The sequence below is a fragment of the Saccoglossus kowalevskii genome, chromosome 4 (genome assembly GCF_978046115.1).
Source record: "Saccoglossus kowalevskii chromosome 4, keSacKowa6.1, whole genome shotgun sequence".
Classification (NCBI taxonomy): Eukaryota; Metazoa; Hemichordata; class Enteropneusta; family Harrimaniidae; genus Saccoglossus; species Saccoglossus kowalevskii.
The window spans coordinates 43278956-43302731 of NC_140644.1; the positions used below are offsets into that span (position 1 = coordinate 43278956).

Sequence of the window (23776 nt, forward strand, 5' to 3'; positions counted from 1 at the left end):
GAAATTGTAAAGGTCCCGACTTTGTCGACAGCGGAGCTAAAAAACTTGTGTGACTGTAAAACAATAGTACAGTCAACACACCTATACATCAAAAATAAAATATTAATCTGTGCCTGATGTCCCTGGTGTTTCTATAGATACACTGGAACTAGTATAAATATGGCAATTGAGAAATATAAAAGATGACAATATACCAGAAGGATTTCATTAACAGTCACCAAAATATGTGTAGACTAAACCATGACAACATCTCTTTCCTGTTACATCTCAAGGTCTCCAGTATGAGATGCTCCTCACATAGTGTCCATGGGATATCCCAAGCTACTAAAATATCCAAATCCCAAAATACTAAACAATTTTCTTCTAACCAAGTTAAATATTATTGATGTTCAGATATAAAAATATGGATTTATTATAATAAGTTGAATAAAGAGTAAAAGAAAGATCATTCATGCAATTTTAAATTATAAACAAAATACATGTACATGTAATGAAGACAGTCAATCAGGCACATCATCACTAGCTATAAATCCTACAACATATCCGATTACATTTGAATTTATTAGTTGTCAGTTTACTTTTTATAGAGTCAGCCATTACAAACAGTAAAATATATTCTAGGTGGAATTAAATTTTGCTGCTGATGAGTTAAATTTAGAATACAAAAAAAAGGCTTTTTCACTTGATTTTATTTACACTGATTTATTCTTTTAGCAAAAAAAATTGCAAGTGAAAATAATATTTTTTTTACAGTACTAGATCACACACAGTCTATTCAGCAAAGGTATATTTATTTGATCAGCTGACCACAGTTTAAATGCACACATCAAAATAAGTTATCAAAAGTAAATGTTTTTCATCAGCGTCTTCAAAGTCTTGGCATGAAATATTGTAATTCAAATGATATTCATTTTCGCTAGCATGTTTGCATCTCCAAAACCATTTTTCAGCTGATTTAAAAGGTATAGCAATTGAAAAAATATTAAACTTGTATTTCCCCGAAACTTGAATAACATCTAATTCCTGTAAACAAAACTGCTCATCAAAAACACATGTGAGGAATTCATTATAATAAAAAATAATTCACGGTAACAGTCATCTGAAACCGAGGAAATCACTGTTGCACAGCAGAACTGCACATATGTATAAAATATTTCACTCAATAACCAAATTTGAGCAAATACATACTGGTGACAAAACTAATGACCAAGAAACCTTCTGTATGCAGCAACCATTTTTGCTTCCAGAAAAGGCAAATAAGTTGAGCAAAATGACACAAAACTCGTTCACAAGCTAGTTTCATAGCGTGTGAAATGAAAATCAAATTTTACACTACTGCTGTGCAATCGTCCAGGGAAAGCACTTGCTAGATGAAATGCTGGTTTTACCTAAATTTGTATACATGCCGTATTTTATGTTAATGACAGTTGTACATCTATTCAGTTTGTAATAAATGCAACTGATGGTTTACATGTACTTCTAACAGAGCAAATACCATAAGTGTTCTTCAAGGCTATCAGAAATAATATGATTACAATTCACTAATGACTCTAGGGCGACAAACTGGTCTCTCACGAAATAAACAAAATTTTACAGTATGTACCAGGGATAGTTGATAATAATTCATATCTGGCATGATGCACTTTTCAAATTCTCATTCTAATAAATTATATATTTTGGCATCTATATTAAATCAGTACACTATATGGACACTGAATATCATGTTGTATATACAGTGAATATTATGAAAATCAAGCAGTCAACTGCACTGTGATGATTCACAGGATAAAGACCACTGTGTTTACATTGTAACAACCAATAACCATAACAGCAAAATATGCCAAGCACCTATATATTATCACCATCTGTAAAATAAAACATACAAGAAATAAGTTTGGTATGTTTCGAGACATGGCTTAGAAAAATGTAATTTTGGTTGAGTTTGGTACACTCGTCATAGGTCACACTATAATAAATAATTACCGTACTTGACCGCGTTAGCGCCCAGGGTCCTCAACTCATAAAATCTGAATTGTTCAGGGGTGGGCGCTTACCCGAGCACCCCCCTTGGTAAAAGAGTGCAACTGACAATTTTAATTCACCGTGACAGATTGAGGAGGATATTACGTCTTTGAAAGTTTGAGGGAAAATAAAATTACAAAATTAGGGGCGTCGTCATTGACTCTTACAATGAAGAAACAGAAATGGTCAAATATGCACATTTTATTACAATATTAATTACGTACCACCCAAATTTACGAGATTAAAAATATTTGAGTCAGTTGAAACACAGTCAAAGTCAAAATCATCATCATTATCGCCACTGACGAATGTGTCAGATCGTACGCAAACTCTCGATAAAAAGCACTTTCCACCGTGATGTATTTGCATTTGACCTGCATTAACGTCCTTTGACCTAATTGGTCAAGTCTGTTATTATCCAATCAAAATGCTGTGTGGTATTGACGCAAGTCTTCGAAAATTCCCAAAGACTCCCAGGTAATGCAATGCGGAAGTGAATTATTGATGTCGAAGTATGATCTGTTGAAATTGATTTCGGCGAATAAACGACATGGTTTTTTAAAAAAAAAATGGTAACTAGCAATTATTATCGGTAAACTGAATACAACATGAAATATTTACTGCATTTTACTTTTATTAACAGGTCATTGTCGAAGCGTAGTTTACGCATGGTTATCGTGGTCTACGCATTCACAACATAATCATGGCGGTCGATATCCACGCTGTATCATGATATAAAAAACGATTACCAGTATTCGTTAAGCAATGATCAAAGACCAAGTTTTAAAATAGTGGCATTTTGAAGTGGTGGGCGCTTTGCCGAATGTGATCCCGAATATAAAAATTGCACAAAAGTGGGCGCTTGACCGGGCAAGGGTGCTAACGCGGTCAAGTACGGTAATTAGTTTTCAATGTTTCGCCATCATGGGGGGAGTCATGATATTTTATTTTCTTTAAACTATTCATCCATGCTTTCAATACTGCCTTCTTTGTTTTCCCAAAAATAGTTCAGAATAAATCAATTCAGAATAAAATTTCAATAAAGACAGCAACGAAAAAAACGTTACGACATGTATTTTACGACATCCAAGAAGATTAGTTATTTTATTTGTAAATTTTAATTCATGGCAAACGTTGGAACGGAACAGACTGTGTTAACAAGTTATCAAAATAGTAGATGTAGTGGTAGGAAATACCAGTTTGTTTCAGTAGCGTCAAAATTATTTAAATGTTTGTGAGAACTGAAAACCGTAGCATGAAAATAGTTCTCATATCTAAATACATAGTATAAACCAAAGATGGCATGTATATTGTAATAATGCATGTTTATACACTGTGTGGATAAAATGGTTTCCATGGTGTAACCTGTCAACACTATCAAATCTATGTCTGAAAAATTAGGCCAACAAAAGAAGATTTGTTTGTACCGGTTTGAAAGATGATAGTTAAGCGAAAATGTCATTATTATTATTATATGTACAGTACACAATCTGGCTTATAGTTTCATATCAATTTTGACCAAAAATGACCAAATTAAGAGTTTTTGAGAAATGAACATGAACAATGAGCAGCAGATGATTAGTGAATAAAGATAACTGCTCTCATGAAATGGTTTAAATTCATTTGAATAGTCTGTTAGGATACATGATGAAAACAACAATTAACAAACCTGCATTTGGTGTTGAGCAAATTTTATGATTGAATCCTTCTTCCGGTACCCAAACACAGACTAAATTTTCTGTGGTAGCGGCTTCAGCATTTTGGCATGGTTCTTCTGATTGTGTGTTATTCTGTTCAAACACCACGCCTTGGTCATCATTTCCCAGACTTTCTTCCTCAGTTTCATTCCCATTAGTAGAACCTCCCGGTGTTACAACTTCTACTTGTATTGCTAAGCTCTCTTGACTGTCTTGATTCTACAGAAATAATAATCATTTTTTTATAGAGAGTGTCTTCTGTTTTAAGCACCACAGTCTCCTTGCAGCACTTAATGTTAAAATTTAACAGTGTATTTTATATGTGTTGTGCATGTTGCACAGACCAAACATGAACATGTAAATGACCCTACAATTTCTTTGCTACTTTCAGACAAAAAACACATAATTTTCTATATTTGTTGAAAAAGTTCATTGATGGTTAATAAATTTTCTACCCACAATAAAAAAGTAGCAATTTGATTCCTGTCTTTGCAAGTAAACACAGGAAGAATATTTTAACAAAAACACATCTTTCATTGTATCAGATAATCAAAGAAAGCTTAGAAAGAACTCCCGTGTGCTCAGAGTATTGAAGACACATTAAAAATTCATTCAAAATTACTTGTACTTGAGATATTGATGGAATAGCTGAAAACTAATTATGTAAATCAGGTAACTGATATGAACAGATTTAAGTGTAAAACTAATAAGGTCTGCACAATGTACCAAGTTTCATTGAAATGTGATTAGAACCCAAAAAATATTAATTATTATGCTAATTAGAGAGTTAATATGAACAGATTTTAACCCAAAATTAATCAGGCTGTCTATTGCCCTAGAGCATTTATGTACCAAGTTTTATTCAAATGTGATGATCAATACTTGAGATATACAGTATTAATTAATTATGTTAATTAGGTGATTAAGAAGCATATTAAATATTTACCAAAAACTAATATGGTATATAGTCCTGGGTTCATTGAAATGTGATGGGTACTCTTTACAAGTTTCATTGAAATCCAATGAGTGGTTTGTAGACATCAGTGCAACAGCCATAGAACAGCAAAAAATTAACTAATTATGCAAATTAGGTAATTAATAGGCACAATTATTTATCCCAAAAACTAATTAGGTCTCTGCACAGTCCTCAAGTAACTATGTACCAAGTTTCATTGAAATATGATCATTACTACTCAAAATATCGAAAGCTGAAAATTAATTAATTATGCAAATTAGGTAATTAATATGTACTGATATTACCCTAAACACTACCAGGTCTGTGCAGTGTCATATGACATCTATGTACCAAGTTTTATTGAAATGTTATGATTAGTACTTGAGATATCAGTGGAAAAGCCGAAAATTGATTAATCATTATGTAAATTAGGTAATTAATAATATTAACAGATTTTTACCCAAAACTAATCAAATCTGCGCATTAGTTCAGAGCATCCATGTGCCACGTTTCATTGAAATTCAATGAGTGGTTCTTCAAATATCAGTGGAACAGTCATGGAAAAGCTTGAAATCAGTTAATTATCATTCAAATTAGATAATTAATATTCATAGATTTTTACCCAAAACTAATCAAATCTGCGCACTAGTTCAGAGCATCCATGTGCCAAGTTTCATCAAAATCCAATGAGTGGTTCTTTAGATATCAGTGGAACAGTCTTGGAAGAGCTAAAAATCAGCTAATTATCATGCAAATTAGGTAATTAATATTCATAGATTTTTACCAAAACCTAATCAACTCTTCGCATTATCCCAGAGCATCTATGTACCAAGTTTCACCAAAATTTGATTAGTGGTTCTTGAGATAACGGTGGAACAAAAAAAGTGACATACGTACATACATACATTCATACATACATACATACAGACATACAGACAGGGTAACTGCAAAGACTCCCTTTTGTGCTTCGCACACGGGAGTCAAAAACTTCAAATCAGAATGTACACTTGATGAACTCTTGATAAAAATGATAATATTTCTGCACTATGACCACACAGTGTCTGACTGTTTACAAAACTAAATGCCATAGAGTAGTGTGGATTAACCATGTAATAATAACTTTATTACACAAGTGCACCATCTGTGGGTGCTGTATGGTAAGAAAAAAAAATACAAAATAAAAGTTTCAAAATTACAAACTAAGGGATATATATATAAAATACGTATTACAATTAGGTTTTATAAATTGTGTTTCTTTAAGTATTTTGCAAGTGCAGTACTACTATTTAATATGCAAGTGAATATAAAATTTCGATTAGTTGCATTACACATTTTTAATTTAGCCTTCTAAAAGGGTATTTCTTTCTTGAGTGAAGAAGCAACAGTGAAGGATGAAATATATACTTACATCATGTCCTAGTGCCTTTAATATATTTAATTTACACATAGGGCAAGTCCTGTGTTCAACTAGCCACTGATCAACACATGCTTTATGAAAAAGATGTCTGCAATCAAACACAATTACTTAAGTTTACCTTTGTTTTCAGTTATGTTTAATTATCAGTTTTTCTCAACAAAAAAAAGGTGATTATTACCCCCTGAAATATCAGAATATAAACTATATTTATAAAATAACAAGTTCATCATTGAATATTTCAGTATAATCCTTGAAAAAGACAATAGCACTGGTACTAGTTTACATAACAATCATAACCATGGTAATTTTGCTCTTTTGTTTCAACCCATAACTTCCTGCATTTTGAAACACCTAGTAAGAAAATATAAAAAAATAACAACTGTATATGAAATCTAATTATTGACTTACTTGCAAGGTAATACTCTGATTACCTCTCCAGACTTGTAAGGATCTATACAAACTGCACAACACTCAGCATCAATATATGTTTCCTGTAAAAAACATAGACATTATCATAATCATGACTACACAATTGTCATAGCATGTTTCATCACTGTACTTTGTGAATCACAAATTGGTGAGACATTCATGCAATACTGCAACATTGAAAATGTCATAATAGGAAATTGTTTGAACCAGCAGGTATTACAACACTGGGAATTTTATTGACTAGAAGTGATAGATAAAGTCATCACCAGCATCTTTAAATTATCAACGACATCAAAGATTCTATAAATGACAATTCTGCAGTATAATAAAATCTGTACCACTGTATTAAGAAGTCAGGAGATCTGTACCACTGTATTAAGAAGTCAGGAGATCTGTACCACTGTATTAAGTAGTCAGAAGATCTGTACCACTGTATTAAGCAGTCAGGAGATCTGTACCACTGTATTAAGTAGTCAGAAGATCTGTACCACTGTATTAAGCAGTCAGGAGATCTGTACCACTGTATTAAGCAGTCAGGAGATCTGTACCACTGTATTAAGCAGTCAGGAGATCTGTACCACTGTATTAAGCAGTCAGGAGATCTGTACCACTGTATTAAGAAGTCAGGAGATCTGTATCACTGTATTAAAAAGTCAGGAGATCTGTACCACTGTATTAAGTAGTCAGGAGATCTGTACCACTGTATTAAGCAGTCAGGAGATCTGTATCACTGTATTAAGCAGTCAGGAGATCTGTACCACTGTATTAAGCAGTCAGGAGATCTGTACCACTGTATTAAGCAGTCAGGAGATCTGTACCACTGTATTAAGAAGTCAGGAGATCTGTATCACTGTATTAAGCAGTCACGAGATCTGTACCACTGTATTAAGCAGTCACGAGATCTGTACCACTGTATTAAGCAGTCACGAGATCTGTACCACTGTATTAAGCAGTCAGGAGATCTGTACCACTGTATTAAGCAGTCAGGAGATCTGTACCACTGTATTAAGAAGTCAGGAGATCTGTACCACTGTATTAAGCTGTCAGGAGATCTGTACCACTGTATTAAGCAGTCAGGAGATCTGTACCACTGTATTAAGAAGTCAGGAGATCTGTACCACTGTATTAAGAAGTCAGGAGATCTGTACCACTGTATTAAGCAGTCAGGAGATCTGTACCACTGTATTAAGAAGTCAGGAGATCTGTACCACTGTATTAAGCAGTCAGGAGATCTGTACCACTGTATTAAGTAGTCAGGAGATCTGTACCACTGTATTAAGAAGTCAGGAGATCTGTACCACTGTATTAAGCAGTCAGGAGATCTGTACCACTGTATTAAGTAGTCAGGAGATCTGTACCACTGTATTAAGAAGTCAGGAGATCTGAACCACTGTATTAAGAAGTCAGGAGATCTGTACCACTGTATCAACATTTGGAGATCTCTAAATTATCATTATGAATGATAATTATACTTACTGGGTCATGCTCTTTTAAAGTCCTCTGTGGTAACTTTGCGATAGCCTTTTTAGCTGCTCGGCCAAGGCGCTTCTGTGAATCACAAATATTGACATATTCGAGTTACATAAAGATATACAATCACTATGGGTACAAGTATTAAAGTGCCTGTGCAATGCCCACCCACACGCTTCCCATTTTAGATCTGTGCCCCACTGAAATGGGCAATTATTGATTTTTTTGCTGAAAATGATTACTCGTATCCAAGTAAATTTGAGATATTACCCGTGCTGTAGCCACGCCCACCTAACCTGAAACGGTCGACTGTTTCCGGATTTCCGACTCTCGCCAAAAGTGCGCCACCAAATGCAAAAATATGAGAGGAAGCCATACCCCTGGGCTGTACTTTTATATCACTGTGTCATTCAACGTACAACTGTACTTTCAAACGATATACATTTTTTAATCGGCGTTTTTTTATTTGTCTATTTTATTTAATTTTTGAGAGAGCGAATTTTTAGAAGTTGTTTTCACAATAAACATTTATGATGGTTAAACGCTGTGTTGTGGGCGGTTGCAGTAAAGCGTATAGTCATAGTGTAAGTATTTACACGTTTCCAATCGATCCGAAGGTGCGAAATCGGTGGACGAAAGCCGTGAAAATAACGAGAAAAGGTTGGGGTGGACTTCCTCCTAACAGCGTCATATGCAGTGTCCACTTCACCTCAGATTCTTTCTTTTTTGAAAAACTGTCCTTGTCCATGACAAAACAACTAGGTTTTAACGAGAAACGCCGACAATACAAAACGTTTTCGAAAAAATAGATTCCGGACCAGCCCATGATCACTGAGACGAATTTCAGAAGGGAGAGAGACGTCGAGTATGTGTTTCAAATGATTTGATTTTTTTTGCGATCCTGATTATCGCTTTATAGAGACCACCCGTGTTATGTAAAAGGCAACAGTAATTGTGATAATGACACGAAAACGAAGCAGGAAATTACGCAGCCCTCAGGCTGTTTTCATTTTCGCAGGCTAATTGTTCGGTTATTGGTGTTGAATGTCGAATTCACAAGTTTGTTGTCTTTACTTGCAGCTTGATCTGCGTAATAATTTACGGAATAAGAATCCGGGCTTGAGCTGTCAATGTATTTTTTTAATATGATGTCATAATCATGAAAATCACGCTAAATCCACTCTGAATTTGTCTGTATGCAAGTCGCTCTCAATATTTTTGTTATCCAATTAAACGCCGCCATTCACGCACTTGTCCCCCCCATGACCCGACGCGTTCACCCATTACAACGCGCCAGTCATTTATTTAGTAACCGTGTTTTGTCATTTTTTAAATTATTTCTCTATTTTATAAATCAATAGTGTCTAGTAACCTGCTAAATAACAAGACGATTCAGGCGTCAAATTTGATTTTGTCCAATGCCGGAGTCCAGCGACAGTGTACAAACGTGCTCCGGTGACGGTGACGACCACGGTGACTAGCTACACCAGACCGGACATATTTCGCATCTGACTCAACCCCATGCAACAAACTTGATAGTATGTGTTCATTATGGTCCATTCTTCTTCGACGAACAAGTACATAAGTGGCAATTCAGTCAAAGACGAGAAAACAGCACAAAAAATTTGCCTTATTTACACGTATCGGCAATGCAAGCTGCCCAGCGACTTCCCCTTCTGACGTCACAAGGGGAATTTCTGTATGCAAATGAGAAACTAATGAGGAGCCTCGTTTTAAAATACACAAAAATAAAGTTTCCGTAGACTGAGTTTAAAACACATTTTTTCACTTAAAAAAAAATACTTATGCTTAGAAACATAAAAATTATATAATATTTATGTATCAATTGATAATTTTAGGCGTGAAAATAGCAGCCATTTCACAGGCACTTTAAATGTGTATATACATGTACAGGCACAACACAAAAGTTATTTTAGGGATCATAGAAAATAACAAACTTTAGTTAAATTCATTTACTAAATATTTGCATACTATATACTGTGTTACTTAACTATAAACACTAATCTGACACTAACCTGAGACTTGTCCCTTGCATGGGCATAGCGAAATCTTTGTATATAATAGAACACCAACCAGGCTAATGATATGACCATTAATACAATAAACGAAATTGACACAAATAAAACTGATGTTTTGCTGACTGCCACCCTCTGGATTGTTCTTGTTCCTACTGTGATATCCATGAAGACCTTAGTTCCATTGCCAACTAAAGCCGCTATAGCATTCCCATCTTTAGATGTGATCATTATCCCTGTCAGGTCACCTAACAAGTTAGAAATACAAAAGTTTTATTTCATAAAGTAAAGATTGAATAGATCAGAAGAACAGTGTGTACATGTAAGCAGGTAAATCATAAGATAGATATAGTGTGTCCTCTAAACCAATACAAAACGTCACTGATGATACAAACTACAAGCAGTTGCGCTAATTCACTGGCGTGTCATTGACACAAGAGAAAATCATACATTAATAATTATCAACAAGCAGCCTGTCAGCTGAGATAGCTCCAATGTTAGCAACGCACATTACAACAAGCAGCATGTCAGCTGAGATAGCTCCAATGTTAGCAACGCACATTACAACAAGCAGCCTGTCAGCTGAGATAGCTCCAATGTTAGCAACGCACATTACAACAAGCAGCATGTCAGCTGAGATAGCTCCACTGTTAGCAATGCACATTACAACAAGCAGCATGTCAGCTGAGATAGCTCCAATGTTAGCAACGCACATTACAACAAGCAGCATGTCAGCTGAGATAGCTCCACTGTTAGCAATGCACATTACAACAAGCAGCCTGTCAGCTGAGATAGCTCCACTGTTAGCAACGCACATTACAACAAGCAGCCTGTCAGCTGAGATAGCTCCAATGTTAGCAACGCACATTACAACAAGCAGCCTGTCAGCTGAGATAGCTCCAATGTTAGCAACGCACATTACAACAAGCAGCCTGTCAGCTGAGATAGCTCCAATGTTAGCAACGCACATTACAACAAGCAGCCTGTCAGCTGAGATAGCTCCACTGTTAGCAACGCACATTACAACAAGCAGCATGTCAGCTGAGATAGCTCCACTGTTAGCAATGCACATTACAACAAGCAGCCTGTCAGCTGAGATAGCTCCACTGTTAGCAACGCACATTACAACAAGCAGCATGTCAGCTGAGATAGCTCCACTGTTAGCAACGCACATTACAACAAGCAGCATGTCAGCGGAGATAGCTCCACTGTTAGCAATGCACATTACAACAAGCAGCCTGTCAGCTGAGATAGCTCCAATGTTAGCAACGCACATTACAACAAGCAGCATGTCAGCTGAGATAGCTCCAATGTTAGCAACGCACATTACAACAAGCAGCCTGTCAGCTGAGATAGCTCCAATGTTAGCAACGCACATTACAACAAGCAGCCTGTCAGCTGAGATAGCTCCAATGTTAGCAACGCACATTACAACAAGCAGCCTGTCAGCTGAGATAGCTCCACTGTTAGCAACGCACATTACAACAAGCAGCATGTCAGCTGAGATAGCTCCACTGTTAGCAATGCACATTACAACAAGCAGCCTGTCAGCTGAGATAGCTCCACTGTTAGCAACGCACATTACAACAAGCAGCATGTCAGCTGAGATAGCTCCACTGTTAGCAACGCACATTACAACAAGCAGCATGTCAGCTGAGATAGCTCCACTGTTAGCAATGCACATTACAACAAGCAGCCTGTCAGCTGAGATAGCTCCACTGTTAGCAATGCACATTACAACAAGCAGCCTGTCAGCTGAGATAGCTCCGCTGTTAGCAATGCACATTACAACAAGCAGCTTGTCAGCTGAGATAGCTCCACTGTTAGCAATGCACATTACAACAAGCAGCCTGTCAGCTGAGATAGCTCCACTGTTAGCAATGCACATTTCAATTAAAGAACAGAAGATATCATTAGAAAATGAACAATATGTATAGTATCAAAGCAATCAGATTGTGGTTTTTAACAAGAAGTCGAAAATATCACTTTACCAAACAATGGCAAAAATACTAATCAAAATTAGAGAATTAAAAATATCATCACAAAATGAACAAATCTAAGAGAGGTCTACCCAAGATACATATACACAATAATAGATTATCTAAAAATGAAAATTGATGTAATATTTTAATAATAAAGTTTATAAGATCTAACCATTAGATTTAGTATCAAACTTTTTCTGATATCAGAAAATAACTAAAATAGGCGACTTGAAAGATGGCTCTAATTATATCTTCCATCTAATTTCTAATAAAGAATGTCCCATACTAATTTTAGATCTATTTAACTGGTTTCATTAGACTTATCAGTATTATAGACAATAATAACGTCCGATAACTGTAAAACGTATCTATACAGTCGTTTATTTGAAAGTAAATGTGTGTTGACTTTTAAAGTTGTTACATGTACATTGATCTCTATACGTTGTTAAACTTGAAATGTGCTGCTTGGTTACAACATGGTTCTGACAAGTTTATAAGCATGTATTACATCATTCTGACATTTGAACTGGCCCAGAATTGTGTTAACTATTATTGCTCAATTGAAATATACACAAAAGGTAGTATCATATGGTCACCCAAATTACTATGGTATCAGCGCTATTGTGCGTATATCCAAAAGCCACAACATTTACACGTAGGCTGGTGTGAACACAAGATTATTAAGGTGTTCATATGTTAACTGTGGCTAACCTAGGGAGCCTTGTGCTCACAGCATCCACTGATCTGATAAAGAAATCGGCCCTGAAACGAATTTTTGGTATTTCAAGCACAGCGGGTCCGCGTCGCTTGGACAAACAGCCACATTGCTTTCGTTTCGCCCGCGATTCTTGAAATCCTGTCCTATTTGTGGTATTTGTAATTGACGGTCAATTGCCAAATAACTTAATCATCATTATTTTAGTGTAAAATGCTAAATGTTTTATGTTTTTATGTTTTGTTATGAATACAGAAATAAATAAATCGTTCATGTATATATAAGTCATACCCTGTCTATTTATTATGCCTACCGTCCTTGCCCTAAGGCGATGTAACGCATATCCAGGGTTCTTGCCACGCTGGACGGCGGTGGTCGGCCCGACCGGCACTAAAAATGAGCGTCCACCATGGAAATGCTTCCGGCCAGGACTATTGTCCGATTGTTATTATAATTATGTACCGACCGACAAGCATCCTGTCAGTCATAGATTATAATTTGTAAACAATAGACCTAGTCGCACGATACGTAGCGGCTAGTCAATTTTGTGAAATTATCATCTCTTTGTTTGTAAGTAAATACTTTCTGTGATACAGTTTTTAGATTGAAAGCTAAAATTCTTTCAAAATCAATTCCACCCCGATATAACATGGTCAAAGCGGAGTTCACAATCTGACAGTTTACGCTACTCAAGAAAAAAATCAACGTATTTATTGCGTGATTTGGTAAAATACATTTGAACTGTTATCAACAAGATTTATGTAAAAACTCTTTTTCCCAAGACCTATTTTACCTTTTAAAAATTGCTAATCACCTCTTTCGATAACCATTGTGCAGTTTTCAACTGAAAACAATGTCAACACATCGTGCTTGGACATCGCTTTACTTCCGCAATGTAATTTTTATGATCACTACCATTCAGATAACTTCGGATTCTACCGGCATTACCATGCGGTATTCTGATTGGTTACTGGAATTATTGACCCATCAGGTCGAAGGACACATGCTGGCCACCGAGGCGATCAAGTGATCAAAAATATCCACTCCCGATAAAACTAAGTTAAATTTTACATTTATTTCTTATCAAAAAAACGAAGTAACATTTTTTGCTTGGCATCATGACTGAGAAAGAGGAATTATTGGTATAATTGGTGTATAACATAGCGAAGTAAGTTATGTCACTTCGTAACTTTGAAAGTTCGGAAGTTTTATTTGATCGCTCATTACTGTGAATATATATACGTTTTAGAAATTGATGGTACGAATAATAAGTTACAACAATACTCCAAATAATTACGTGGTCGATTTTTTGAATAAATAAGATCATGAAAATATTCCTGGCTGAAACGTTTCAAATGCGTTTTATTTAACTTTTTACAATATACATTAATATTGCAAACAATAATTTATTTGTTTCTGTTTTTTAGTCTGCAGCATTTGCATTTCGAATATATTTAATTTTTAAATTCAAACTCTTCTAAATTGTGAAACATAATGTCTAATTCCAAAAGATATTTGCACTACGATCGAACTCATTAATATTCATTGCTAATTAATATTCATATAGCTCATTAATATTCATGACCGACCGACACTCACGTTAGGCTGGCGAGATCCCTGCATATCGTGACATCATGACCTACATTGTACATGTATGCATGCTGGGTTACAAAGAGGATTCCGATCGAGGTAAGAAAAATGGTGGCGCAGAGTGCATGTTTTTTCGTGATGTTTAAAAACAACATTTTGATTTTGATGTAATTTCTATGATAATCGTCAATGAATCGTTTTAATTAACAAAACATTATAAGTTTGTGTATTTTTAAACCAAAAAGTCAGGGATCGATGATCGCAACAGCAGCGGTGAATACCCGTTCAATGCAATGCCATCAGCTGACAATGTTACGGTGATCATAGCGTCATGCATAAGGTATAGATAGATCAATGACAAACCACTGACTTAAGTTTTGAAATGCTGTTGTAGAAAAAAAATGCCACTATTGATTTACTAATTTCTTCATATTTTAACCCGCAATCTGGCAGACTTTCAAAAATGTTTTTCCCCACATAATATGAACTGACAGAGAAATGGGCACTAAAACTGACCATGGATAATAATATATTCACTGACTGGCTATAAGTATTTACATTTATTGTAGTTATTGTATCACAATGTTTGTTGGGGAAACTAATTATCATGCTTATACAATGCACCTCAAGACATAGTTGTAATTCACATTGCATTACAAAAATGTCTTTGAAAATTGATAGAAAATTGTGCCGGTACAACACAGCATTCGGATTAGATAATAACAGACTTGACCTATCAGGTCAAAGGACGTTGTTGCAGGTGAAATAGTACAGATAACATGGCAAAGATAGCTTTACATCAACAGTTTGCCTCTGATCAAACACACTCAAAATGAGAATACCCCCGGTAATGAAGATTTTGACTAAAACTTTTTCCCACAGACCCTAATAACTTTTACATTGTAAATTCTGATTGAATATAAATAATATTGTAGTAAAATGTGCATACTTGGTAATTATTTATGTTCTGCATTGTAAGAGTGGGTTGAATATCTACACATATGGTAAGTTGTAACTAAATATATATTTTATTTTTATATAGCTAAGTAGGATTTAGCTCATTTTTATTTGCAGTGGTTTATATGGTTTACCCACATGCTAAGATAAAAAAAATGTAACATACAGATTGTAATTAACTACTCTGAAATACTTTATTTTAGCTGGAATTAATTTTCACTGAAAATATTTTTTGAGTGTTTGTAAGGATTTTATTTTCACTGGTTTTTGACAAGTTGAATGTAAAATATATGAAAACAGTATATTCGCTGGATTTTATTTTCACAGAATTATTCCTACAGTGAAAATTAATTCTTAGCAAAAATAAAGTATTTTACAGTACCAGGTAAGCATTTTAAACATCTTCAAAACTCTACCATACTCTTAAACCTTTAGTTTCCACCAATTACCGTACAAATATAAACTCTTTTTTCATAATTATGAGACTTTTAATCTTTAACAAACATAAGTGACATATTTTGTCTTAAGTGTTAGGGACACTCAAGGGACACTCACTCAAAGAACACACTGAATCACATCATACGTATATGCAAACACATTATTTTGACTTCTATTAATAGACATGATTGTTTTCACTGCTGTTTAAGGAAAATACGTTACAATTTTCCTTGTATATTGACAACTGACTACATCATTCACTCTCTGCCTATCATCAGGTAATACTGAGTCACTATTTTAGAGAAAATATTTGGAGATGGGGCCAGGGAGTACAGGGTTTTTGTGTTGATGTAGATGAGGGGTGCAGAGTTTGGTAAATAATTATTATTTTAACAATATGTTTCAAATCCTAAACCTAAATCATGCTGAACTTCACTGAAACCTGTTAAATATACGGACACCAAACCCTAACCCTAATTAAAAAAAAAAAGAGAGTATAATCTTGAATTATTGCACTCATTTCTTGTGCAATTAAAATGGGCGTATGACACACGCCAATGACCAGAGTTCTACTACAGCCATAATAATACAAACGTACAGAACATATTATTATTATATTAACAAATTTAAAAGACTATTCTAGGGAAATACCTTGGTACGACATCGTCAGGAGCTCATCACCGCTATTATAAATCACAACCGCTGACGCATTGTGAGCGATAGCATTTGTAAATTTATCGGTAAATGTACAGTTTCCTCGACTGATTAGCGCAATCCATGGCTGGGAGACTTTTGTGAAATCGTTCTGTAATGGCGCACATCCATATTTGGGTTTCGTGGGGACAACCCATCCTTTTGCATTCTGAATTAACTGCGAGCCATAACGACCAGATTCGTGTTTCTCTGACACAACCTGACCTGTATGTGGGTCTTTATATGTAATATTCACCCAGGCTGTTGTCCACTGAATGTCGTTCTCGGCGTACACTTCAGAGTTCACTATGGGGAAAGTCCAAACAACAAACAACGATGAAATCGTTGTCCATGATAGCTTCCACATCTTCCCTCGCGAAAAAACATTCAATCGAGACCGTCAGTATCGACGAAACTTAGTTCTCACGCTGGTGAAGAGTTAGTTTCTCCAAACAAAAAAATAATATTCATCAAAACACCTTAGAAATTGGTACAATAAACGCAGAACAACCATGATCGCCTAAAATTTAATGGCGGTCTCTAAATAGCACTAAATAACATTGGTCACGTGTGGGGTTTGAGAATGTACCATTGGCTGAATGGATAATAATGCTATACTTTAGTATATCGCCACCAACTTCAGAGCGGAAATAGCGTGACAAAAACAAAATCAAACAAGATATCGTATGAAACAATAAGAAATCACATTGAAGTTATACGCGATCTCATTCATAAATGTCACAATGGCAACACAGACTGTTTTATTTTAAACAAACACGCTTCTGTGACTCTTTCAAGCATTAAACTGATAACAGACTGAACAGAACTGGTTGCTAAGGTGCATCAGAAGCACATAACAGAATATTTTATTTATATTTATAGTTAATTTTATTCTTCATGGTAACTGTAACATTGTAGTCTTAAGCAGTATTGTTTTTATTAAAATGTTGCTATTTTATTTCCAACCCCTATTAGAATTTTTTTGTATTATAATCATAGAGGTCCGGAAAGACGGGTGATGGTTTTACGATTGGTTAATAAACTACAGCAGAATATCCTCTATATCTGTATGTACTTGTAACGTTTATGGGCGCTTGTATGGATATATAGAGGCTAACAAATGCAATTTATCCAAAAATGCAGCGACTAATGCTCCATTTTCTGAAAAGCGCAACGATAAAATACATCAAAGATAAGTAGTATCAGAGGCACATTACTTGGGGTTTGCAACTACGGTGACATGATACCAAGATCCCGTTACAATCTCGCGCTCGCATAAGCGTTCCAACTCAGAAAAATGCGAATGCGCATGCCCGAGGTAACTAGGATACTGGGATGTCCAGGTGGATCAAAATAGCTGCTCACGATATGACGGATTACGATAACTATATTTTCTGTATCTTTTCGATGTAATACATTTTTTCACTATGAATGTGGTAATACGTGTTTTATTGTTTTATTACAAACCGCCTATGTCATGTCAGAAGGTAGTAGCATCAGTCTCGCTAACTACGAGATGAGACTTGAATGGGATCTTGACATGATGTCACCATACAGTACTATGTGCGTTGCAAACCCCAAGTAATGTACCTCTGGTAGTATTTTAATCGTAAAAATCGTAATATTCATATTATTTTAAAATGTACGTATATAAGAAGACAGTACAAATATAGTTCAATCATATGTATGTGGAAAAAGGCCGCTTCTCCGAGAAAATCAATCTTGTAGTATCTTTGATTTCTCATGTACATACCGTTGCCATGGTACCATATTCGCTCGATAGAAATGCATCTGAAAACAAGGTATACGTGCGAGCAAAAATATTTTTAAAATCAATGTGTACAGGTGAAATATTTCTCGCAGAATGCAAGAGTTTAAACTCCGACGTCCGGAGCACAATTGTATGTTTATGTATGTTTAGTTCAGTTAACGCTATTGTGGTATTTATTACGAGTTATCATTATTTTTTACGTCGATGTAGCATTGCAAGATAATACCGGTTTCACCAACAAATAAATATGCATTGCTAACGACGGTTTTTATTCATTTTATTCATTACTACTGTTGAGACCAAATTTCTTTATGTTCAGTTTGCGGTAGAGCGCCCTCTTTGGTAGATGGGGATTAGGCTTTTGTTTGTAAGCAAATAACACCGAATAAACCTGTTTGACCTGGTCTCGTGCAGAGTCAGCCGTTCGTTGATCAGAGAAACTTGTTGTGTAGTGAGCGGCGCTAAGTAAAGCACGCTGGTATGTACAGTTTGTTATTCTACTATGTTTTCCAATTCATTTTTTAGTATACAGTTGACATTATTGTATATTTCTGAGAGGTTTTGTTGCTGAATTGTTTCAACTATGTGACTTCTGCTCGGTACGTTATGTTATCGCTCGCGACTCATTTGCATATGTTTACGCTGACTGATTTCACTAGTGAGGGTATTTGCTGTATTTTACGTCTGATTTATTGATTTATGCATAGTTTTGTAATTCTATGTCTTCAGAAATATTGTATTTGTTATATTCTATAGAATATTTCTATAGAAATATTGTATTTGTTATATTCTATAGAATTTTACCGGTATCTAGTGGTTTCTGGTTTATAGACAATATTTTATTATTTGCTTTCCCAGTATTGAAGGACAGTTATGTAAAGCAAGCCGTTAGCACAAGCTGATGTTAGTCCCTTCCATTGGAGGTGTTGGGAAATTGTTTCGGTGAGACATGGTTCTTTATGCTATTATACTTACTGTGTTTACAGCATTATATTTTATTGGATTAAATTTTCTTGTGTGACTTGTACATGTATATGCCTATGGATATTTATGTTTGTATTTTGAGAATATTTGAGTACTGTATTTATTGATTTCTTTGTGTATCTTTCAGTTAATCGTATCGTGTCATATCGCATGTAACGCATGGTTATGTGATAGTAACTCTCAAGTCAAGCCTCCATGGTGTTATTTAATTTCATTGCATGAAAGGGACCCACAACTACAGTATCGGACCATATCTAGCTGCACTTTCTTCCATCGTCATGTCATACTAGTATGAATCGGAATATGTTCTCTTAAATTCACCATGATATCGTGATTTCGTTTCGTGCAGAGCAAATCTCGGCACGTGCCAGTTTCGACCCCGAGCATCTACCAGAACTGAGATCGATTTTTTTCCGTTCACACACACACACACACACGTTTCGGCACGTGCCGACTCGGTTCTGAGTCTCGGCACGTGACGAGATCTCTAACGTGAACGCCACTATTATATTCAATAAATTGTTTATTAATTCATTTGTTTTTGTTTTTCTTGTTTTGTACATAGTATCATTAAATAAGTAAAAAATAAACACATATATTCGTTGTAAATTTATGGTGATTACATACATGACAACAAGATGTGTTTCTGTCACTGGGATGATACATTGATATATGATATTGTTAGCTGAAAATATCAATAGCTATATTACTTTGAATGAAACTGCAGAATCATCTATGTAGACTGCTCCCACTACCTCCCTATTCCTTGCAAATATTGCAATATTCGTAGAAACATTGTTTGGGATATTTATTTGAACTACAGAATTTTAAATTTCAACAAACTGACCATTTTCACGAGGGTTACGTGTAACTAGAGTGCAGCGAAAACTGCTCAGATTCAAGTGCGATTCACTAGTATGGATTTGTTCAAAAGCATTGCCTTAAATATCAAAATGGTAAATTATTGAACCGTACGACCGTTCTACATTTAGCGTTTCTATTACAATGATGTAAGAGAGGTTTATATTAATAAGAACTTATTACACATGTGTACCGCTCGAGGACACTGTATGGTAAAATACATAGCAACAAATTTGGGAAAGAATAGAATGTTACATTACAAAACAATATTATTTTCCTACGTTCTACCCCTCTTCATTCAAATTACTGTTTTGTAGATTGTTTTTTTCAGATACTTTGCTACGTGCATGCTACAATTATTAATTTTAATAAATTCTGATATTTTGTTTGTTGTTACAAAAATATTTATACAGTTATATAGTTTTTCTTCGTTAAAGAAAAAACAGTCAAGGATTAAGTGCTCCTCATCTTCAATATTATTCGTTTTACATTTTTTTGGTAAAATCATCAATGTATCAAGGCATTAGTAGAGAGGTGGATAGTGAGTGGAATGTCACATAGATTCTAGGAATGTGCCTAGGCATTAGTGGAGTGGTGGATAGTGAGTAGAATGTCACGTAGATTCTAGGAATGTACCTAGGCATTAGTGGAGTGGTGGATAGTGAGTAGAATATCACGTAGATTCTAGGTATGTACCTAGGCATTAGTGGAGTGGTGGATAGTGAGTGGAATGTCACATAGATTCTAGGAATGTACCTAGGCATTAGTGGAGTGGTGGACAGTGAGTGGAATGTCACATCGATTATAAGACCATGCCTAGGCATTAGTGAAGTGGTGGATAATTGGATAGTAAGTAGAATGTCACATAGATTCTAGGAATATACTTCGTCATTAGTGGAGTGGTGGATAGTGAGTGGAATGTCACAGATTCTAGGAATGTACCCAGACATTAGTGGAGCGATGGATAGTGAGTGGAAAGGCACATAGATTCCAAGACCATGCCTAGGCATTAGTGGAGTGGTGGATAGTGAGTAGAATGTCACGTAGATTATAGGAATGTACCTAGGCATTAGTGGAGTGGTGGATAGTGAGTAGAATGTCACGTAGATTCTAGGTATGTACCTAGGCATTAGTGAAGTGGTGGATAGTGAGTGGAATGTCACATAGATTCTAGGAATGTACCTAGGCATTAATGGAGCGATGCATAGTGAGTGGAATGCCACATAGATTTGAGGACCGTGCCTAGGCATTAGTGGAGTGGTGGACAGTGAGTGGAATGTCACATAGATTCTAGGAATGTACCTAGGCATTAGTGGAGTGGTGGATAGTGAGTGGAATGTCACATAGATTCTAGGAATGTACCTAGGCATTAGTGGAGTGGTGGATAGTGAGTGGAATGTCACATAGATTCTAGGAATGTGCCTAGGTATTAGTGGAATGGTGGATATTGAGTGGAATGTCATAGATTCCAATACCATGCCTAGGCATTAGTGGAGTGGTGGACAGTGAGTGGAATGTCACATGGATTCTGGGAATGTACCTAGGCATTAGTGGAGTGGTGGACAGTGAGTTCAATGTCACATAGATTATAAGACCATGCCTAGGCATTAGTGGAGTGGTGGACAGTGAGTTCAATGTCACATAGATTATAAGACCATGCCTAGGCATTAGTGGAGTGGTGGACAGTGAGTTGAATGTCACATAGATTATAAGACCATGCCTAGGCATTAGTGGAGTGGTGGATAATTGGATAGTAAGTAGAATGTCACATAGATTCTAGGAATATACTTCGTCATTAGTGGAGTGGTGGAATGTCACATATATTCTAGGAATGTACCCAGACATTAGTGGAGTGATGGATAGTGAGTGGAATGGCACATAGATTCCAAGACCATGCCTAGGCATTAGTGGAGTGGTGGACAGTGAGTTCAATGTCACATAGATTATAAGACCATGCCTAGGCATTAGTGGAGTGGTGGACAGTGAGTTCAATGTCACATAAATTATAAGACCATGCCTGGGCATTAGTGGAGTGGTGGACAGTGAGTTCAATGTCACATAGATTATAAGACCACGCCTAGGCATTAGTGGAGTGGTGGACAGTGAGTTCAATGTCACATAGATTATAAGACCATGCCTGGGCATTAGTGGAGTGGTGGACAGTGAGTTCAATGTCACATAGATTATAAGACCATGCCTAGGCATTAGTGCAGTGGTGGACAGTGAGTGGAATGTCACATAGATTCTAGGAATGTACCCAGACATTAGTGGAGCGATGGATAATGAGTGGAATGGCACATAGATTCCAAGACCATGCCTAGGCATTAGTGGAGTGGTGGATAGTGAGTATAATGTCACATAGATTCTAGGAATATACTTCGTCATTAGTGGAGTGGTGGATAGTGAGTGGAATGTCACATAGATTCTAGGAATGTACCCAGACATTAGTGGAGCGATGGATAATGAGTGGAATGGCACATAGATTCCAAGACCATGCCTAGGCATTAGTGGAGTGGTGGATAGTGAGTATAATGTCACGTAGATTCTAGGAATGTACCTCGACATTAGTGGAGTGGTGGATAGTGAGTAGAATGTCACGTAGATTCTAGGTATGTACCTAGGCATTAGTGGAGTGGTGGATAGTGAGTGGAATGTCACATATATTCTAGGAATGTACCTAGGCATTAATGGAGCGATGCATAGTGAGTGGAATGCCACATAGATTTGAGGACCGTGCCTAGGCATTAGTGGAGTGGTGGACAGTGAGTGGAATGTCACATAGATTCTAGGAATGTACCTAGGCATTAGTGGAGTGGTGGATAGTGAGTGGAATGTCACATAGATTCTAGGAATGTACCTAGGCATTAGTTGAGTGGGGGATAGTGAGTGGAATGTCACATAGATTCTAGGAATGTGCCTAGGTATTAGTGGAATGGTGGATATTGAGTGGAATGTCACATAGATTCCAATACCATGCCTAGGCATTAGTGGAGTGGTGGACAGTGAGTGGAATGTCACATGGATTCTGGGAATGTACCTAGGCATTATTGGAGTGGTGGACAGTGAGTTCAATGTCACATAGATTATAAGACCATGCCTAGGCATTAGTGGAGTGGTGGATAGTGAGTTCAATGTCACATAGATTATAAGACCATGCCTAGGCATTAGTGGAGTGGTGGACAGTGAGTTGAATGTCACATAGATTATAAGACCATGCCTAGGCATTAGTGGAGTGGTGGACAGTGAGTGGAATGTCACATCGATTATAAGACCATGCCTAGGCATTAGTGAAGTGGTGGATAATTGGATAGTAAGTAGAATGTCACATAGATTCTAGGAATATACTTCGTCATTAGTGGAGTGGTGGATAGTGAGTGGAATGTCACAGATTCTAGGAATGTACCCAGACATTAGTGGAGCGATGGATAGTGAGTGGAATGGCACATAGATTCCAAGACCATGCCTAGGCATTAGTGGAGTGGTGGATAGTGAGTAGAATGTCACGTAGATTATAGGAATGTACCTAGGCATTAGTGGAGTGGTGGATAGTGAGTAGAATGTCACGTAGATTCTAGGTATGTACCTAGGCATTAGTGGAGTGGTGGATAGTGAGTGGAATGTCACATAGATTCTAGGAATGTACCTAGGCATTAATGGAGCGATGCATAGTGAATGGAATGCCACATAGATTTGAGGACCGTGCCTAGGCATTAGTGGAGTGGTGGACAGTGAGTGGAATGTCACATAGATTCTAGGAAT

General features: G+C 36.2%; 1 protein-coding gene and 1 long non-coding RNA gene across 2 annotated transcripts; one reads left to right on the forward strand and one right to left on the reverse strand.

Annotated features, from left to right (window-relative positions):
* Positions 1–1384: 1384 nt before the first annotated feature.
* Positions 1385–16947, reverse strand: LOC100368686 (RING finger protein 150-like). The gene is made up of 7 exons (XM_085498155.1): positions 16360–16947; positions 10027–10274; positions 7997–8068; positions 6500–6582; positions 6083–6179; positions 3692–3938; positions 1385–1865 (listed from the first exon to the last, which is right to left on the reverse strand). Exons 1-7 carry the CDS (start codon positions 16766–16768, stop codon positions 1849–1851), a joined length of 1173 nt encoding a protein of 390 aa, XP_085354281.1. The 5' UTR covers positions 16769–16947; the 3' UTR covers positions 1385–1848.
* Positions 16948–18565: 1618 nt separating this feature from the next.
* LOC102808466 (uncharacterized) lies at positions 18566–19690 on the forward strand. Its single transcript, XR_438472.3, has 3 exons — positions 18566–18650; positions 19031–19114; positions 19284–19690. It is a non-coding gene; the product is annotated as an uncharacterized LOC102808466 (long non-coding RNA).
* The last annotated feature ends 4086 nt before the right edge of the window (positions 19691–23776 follow it).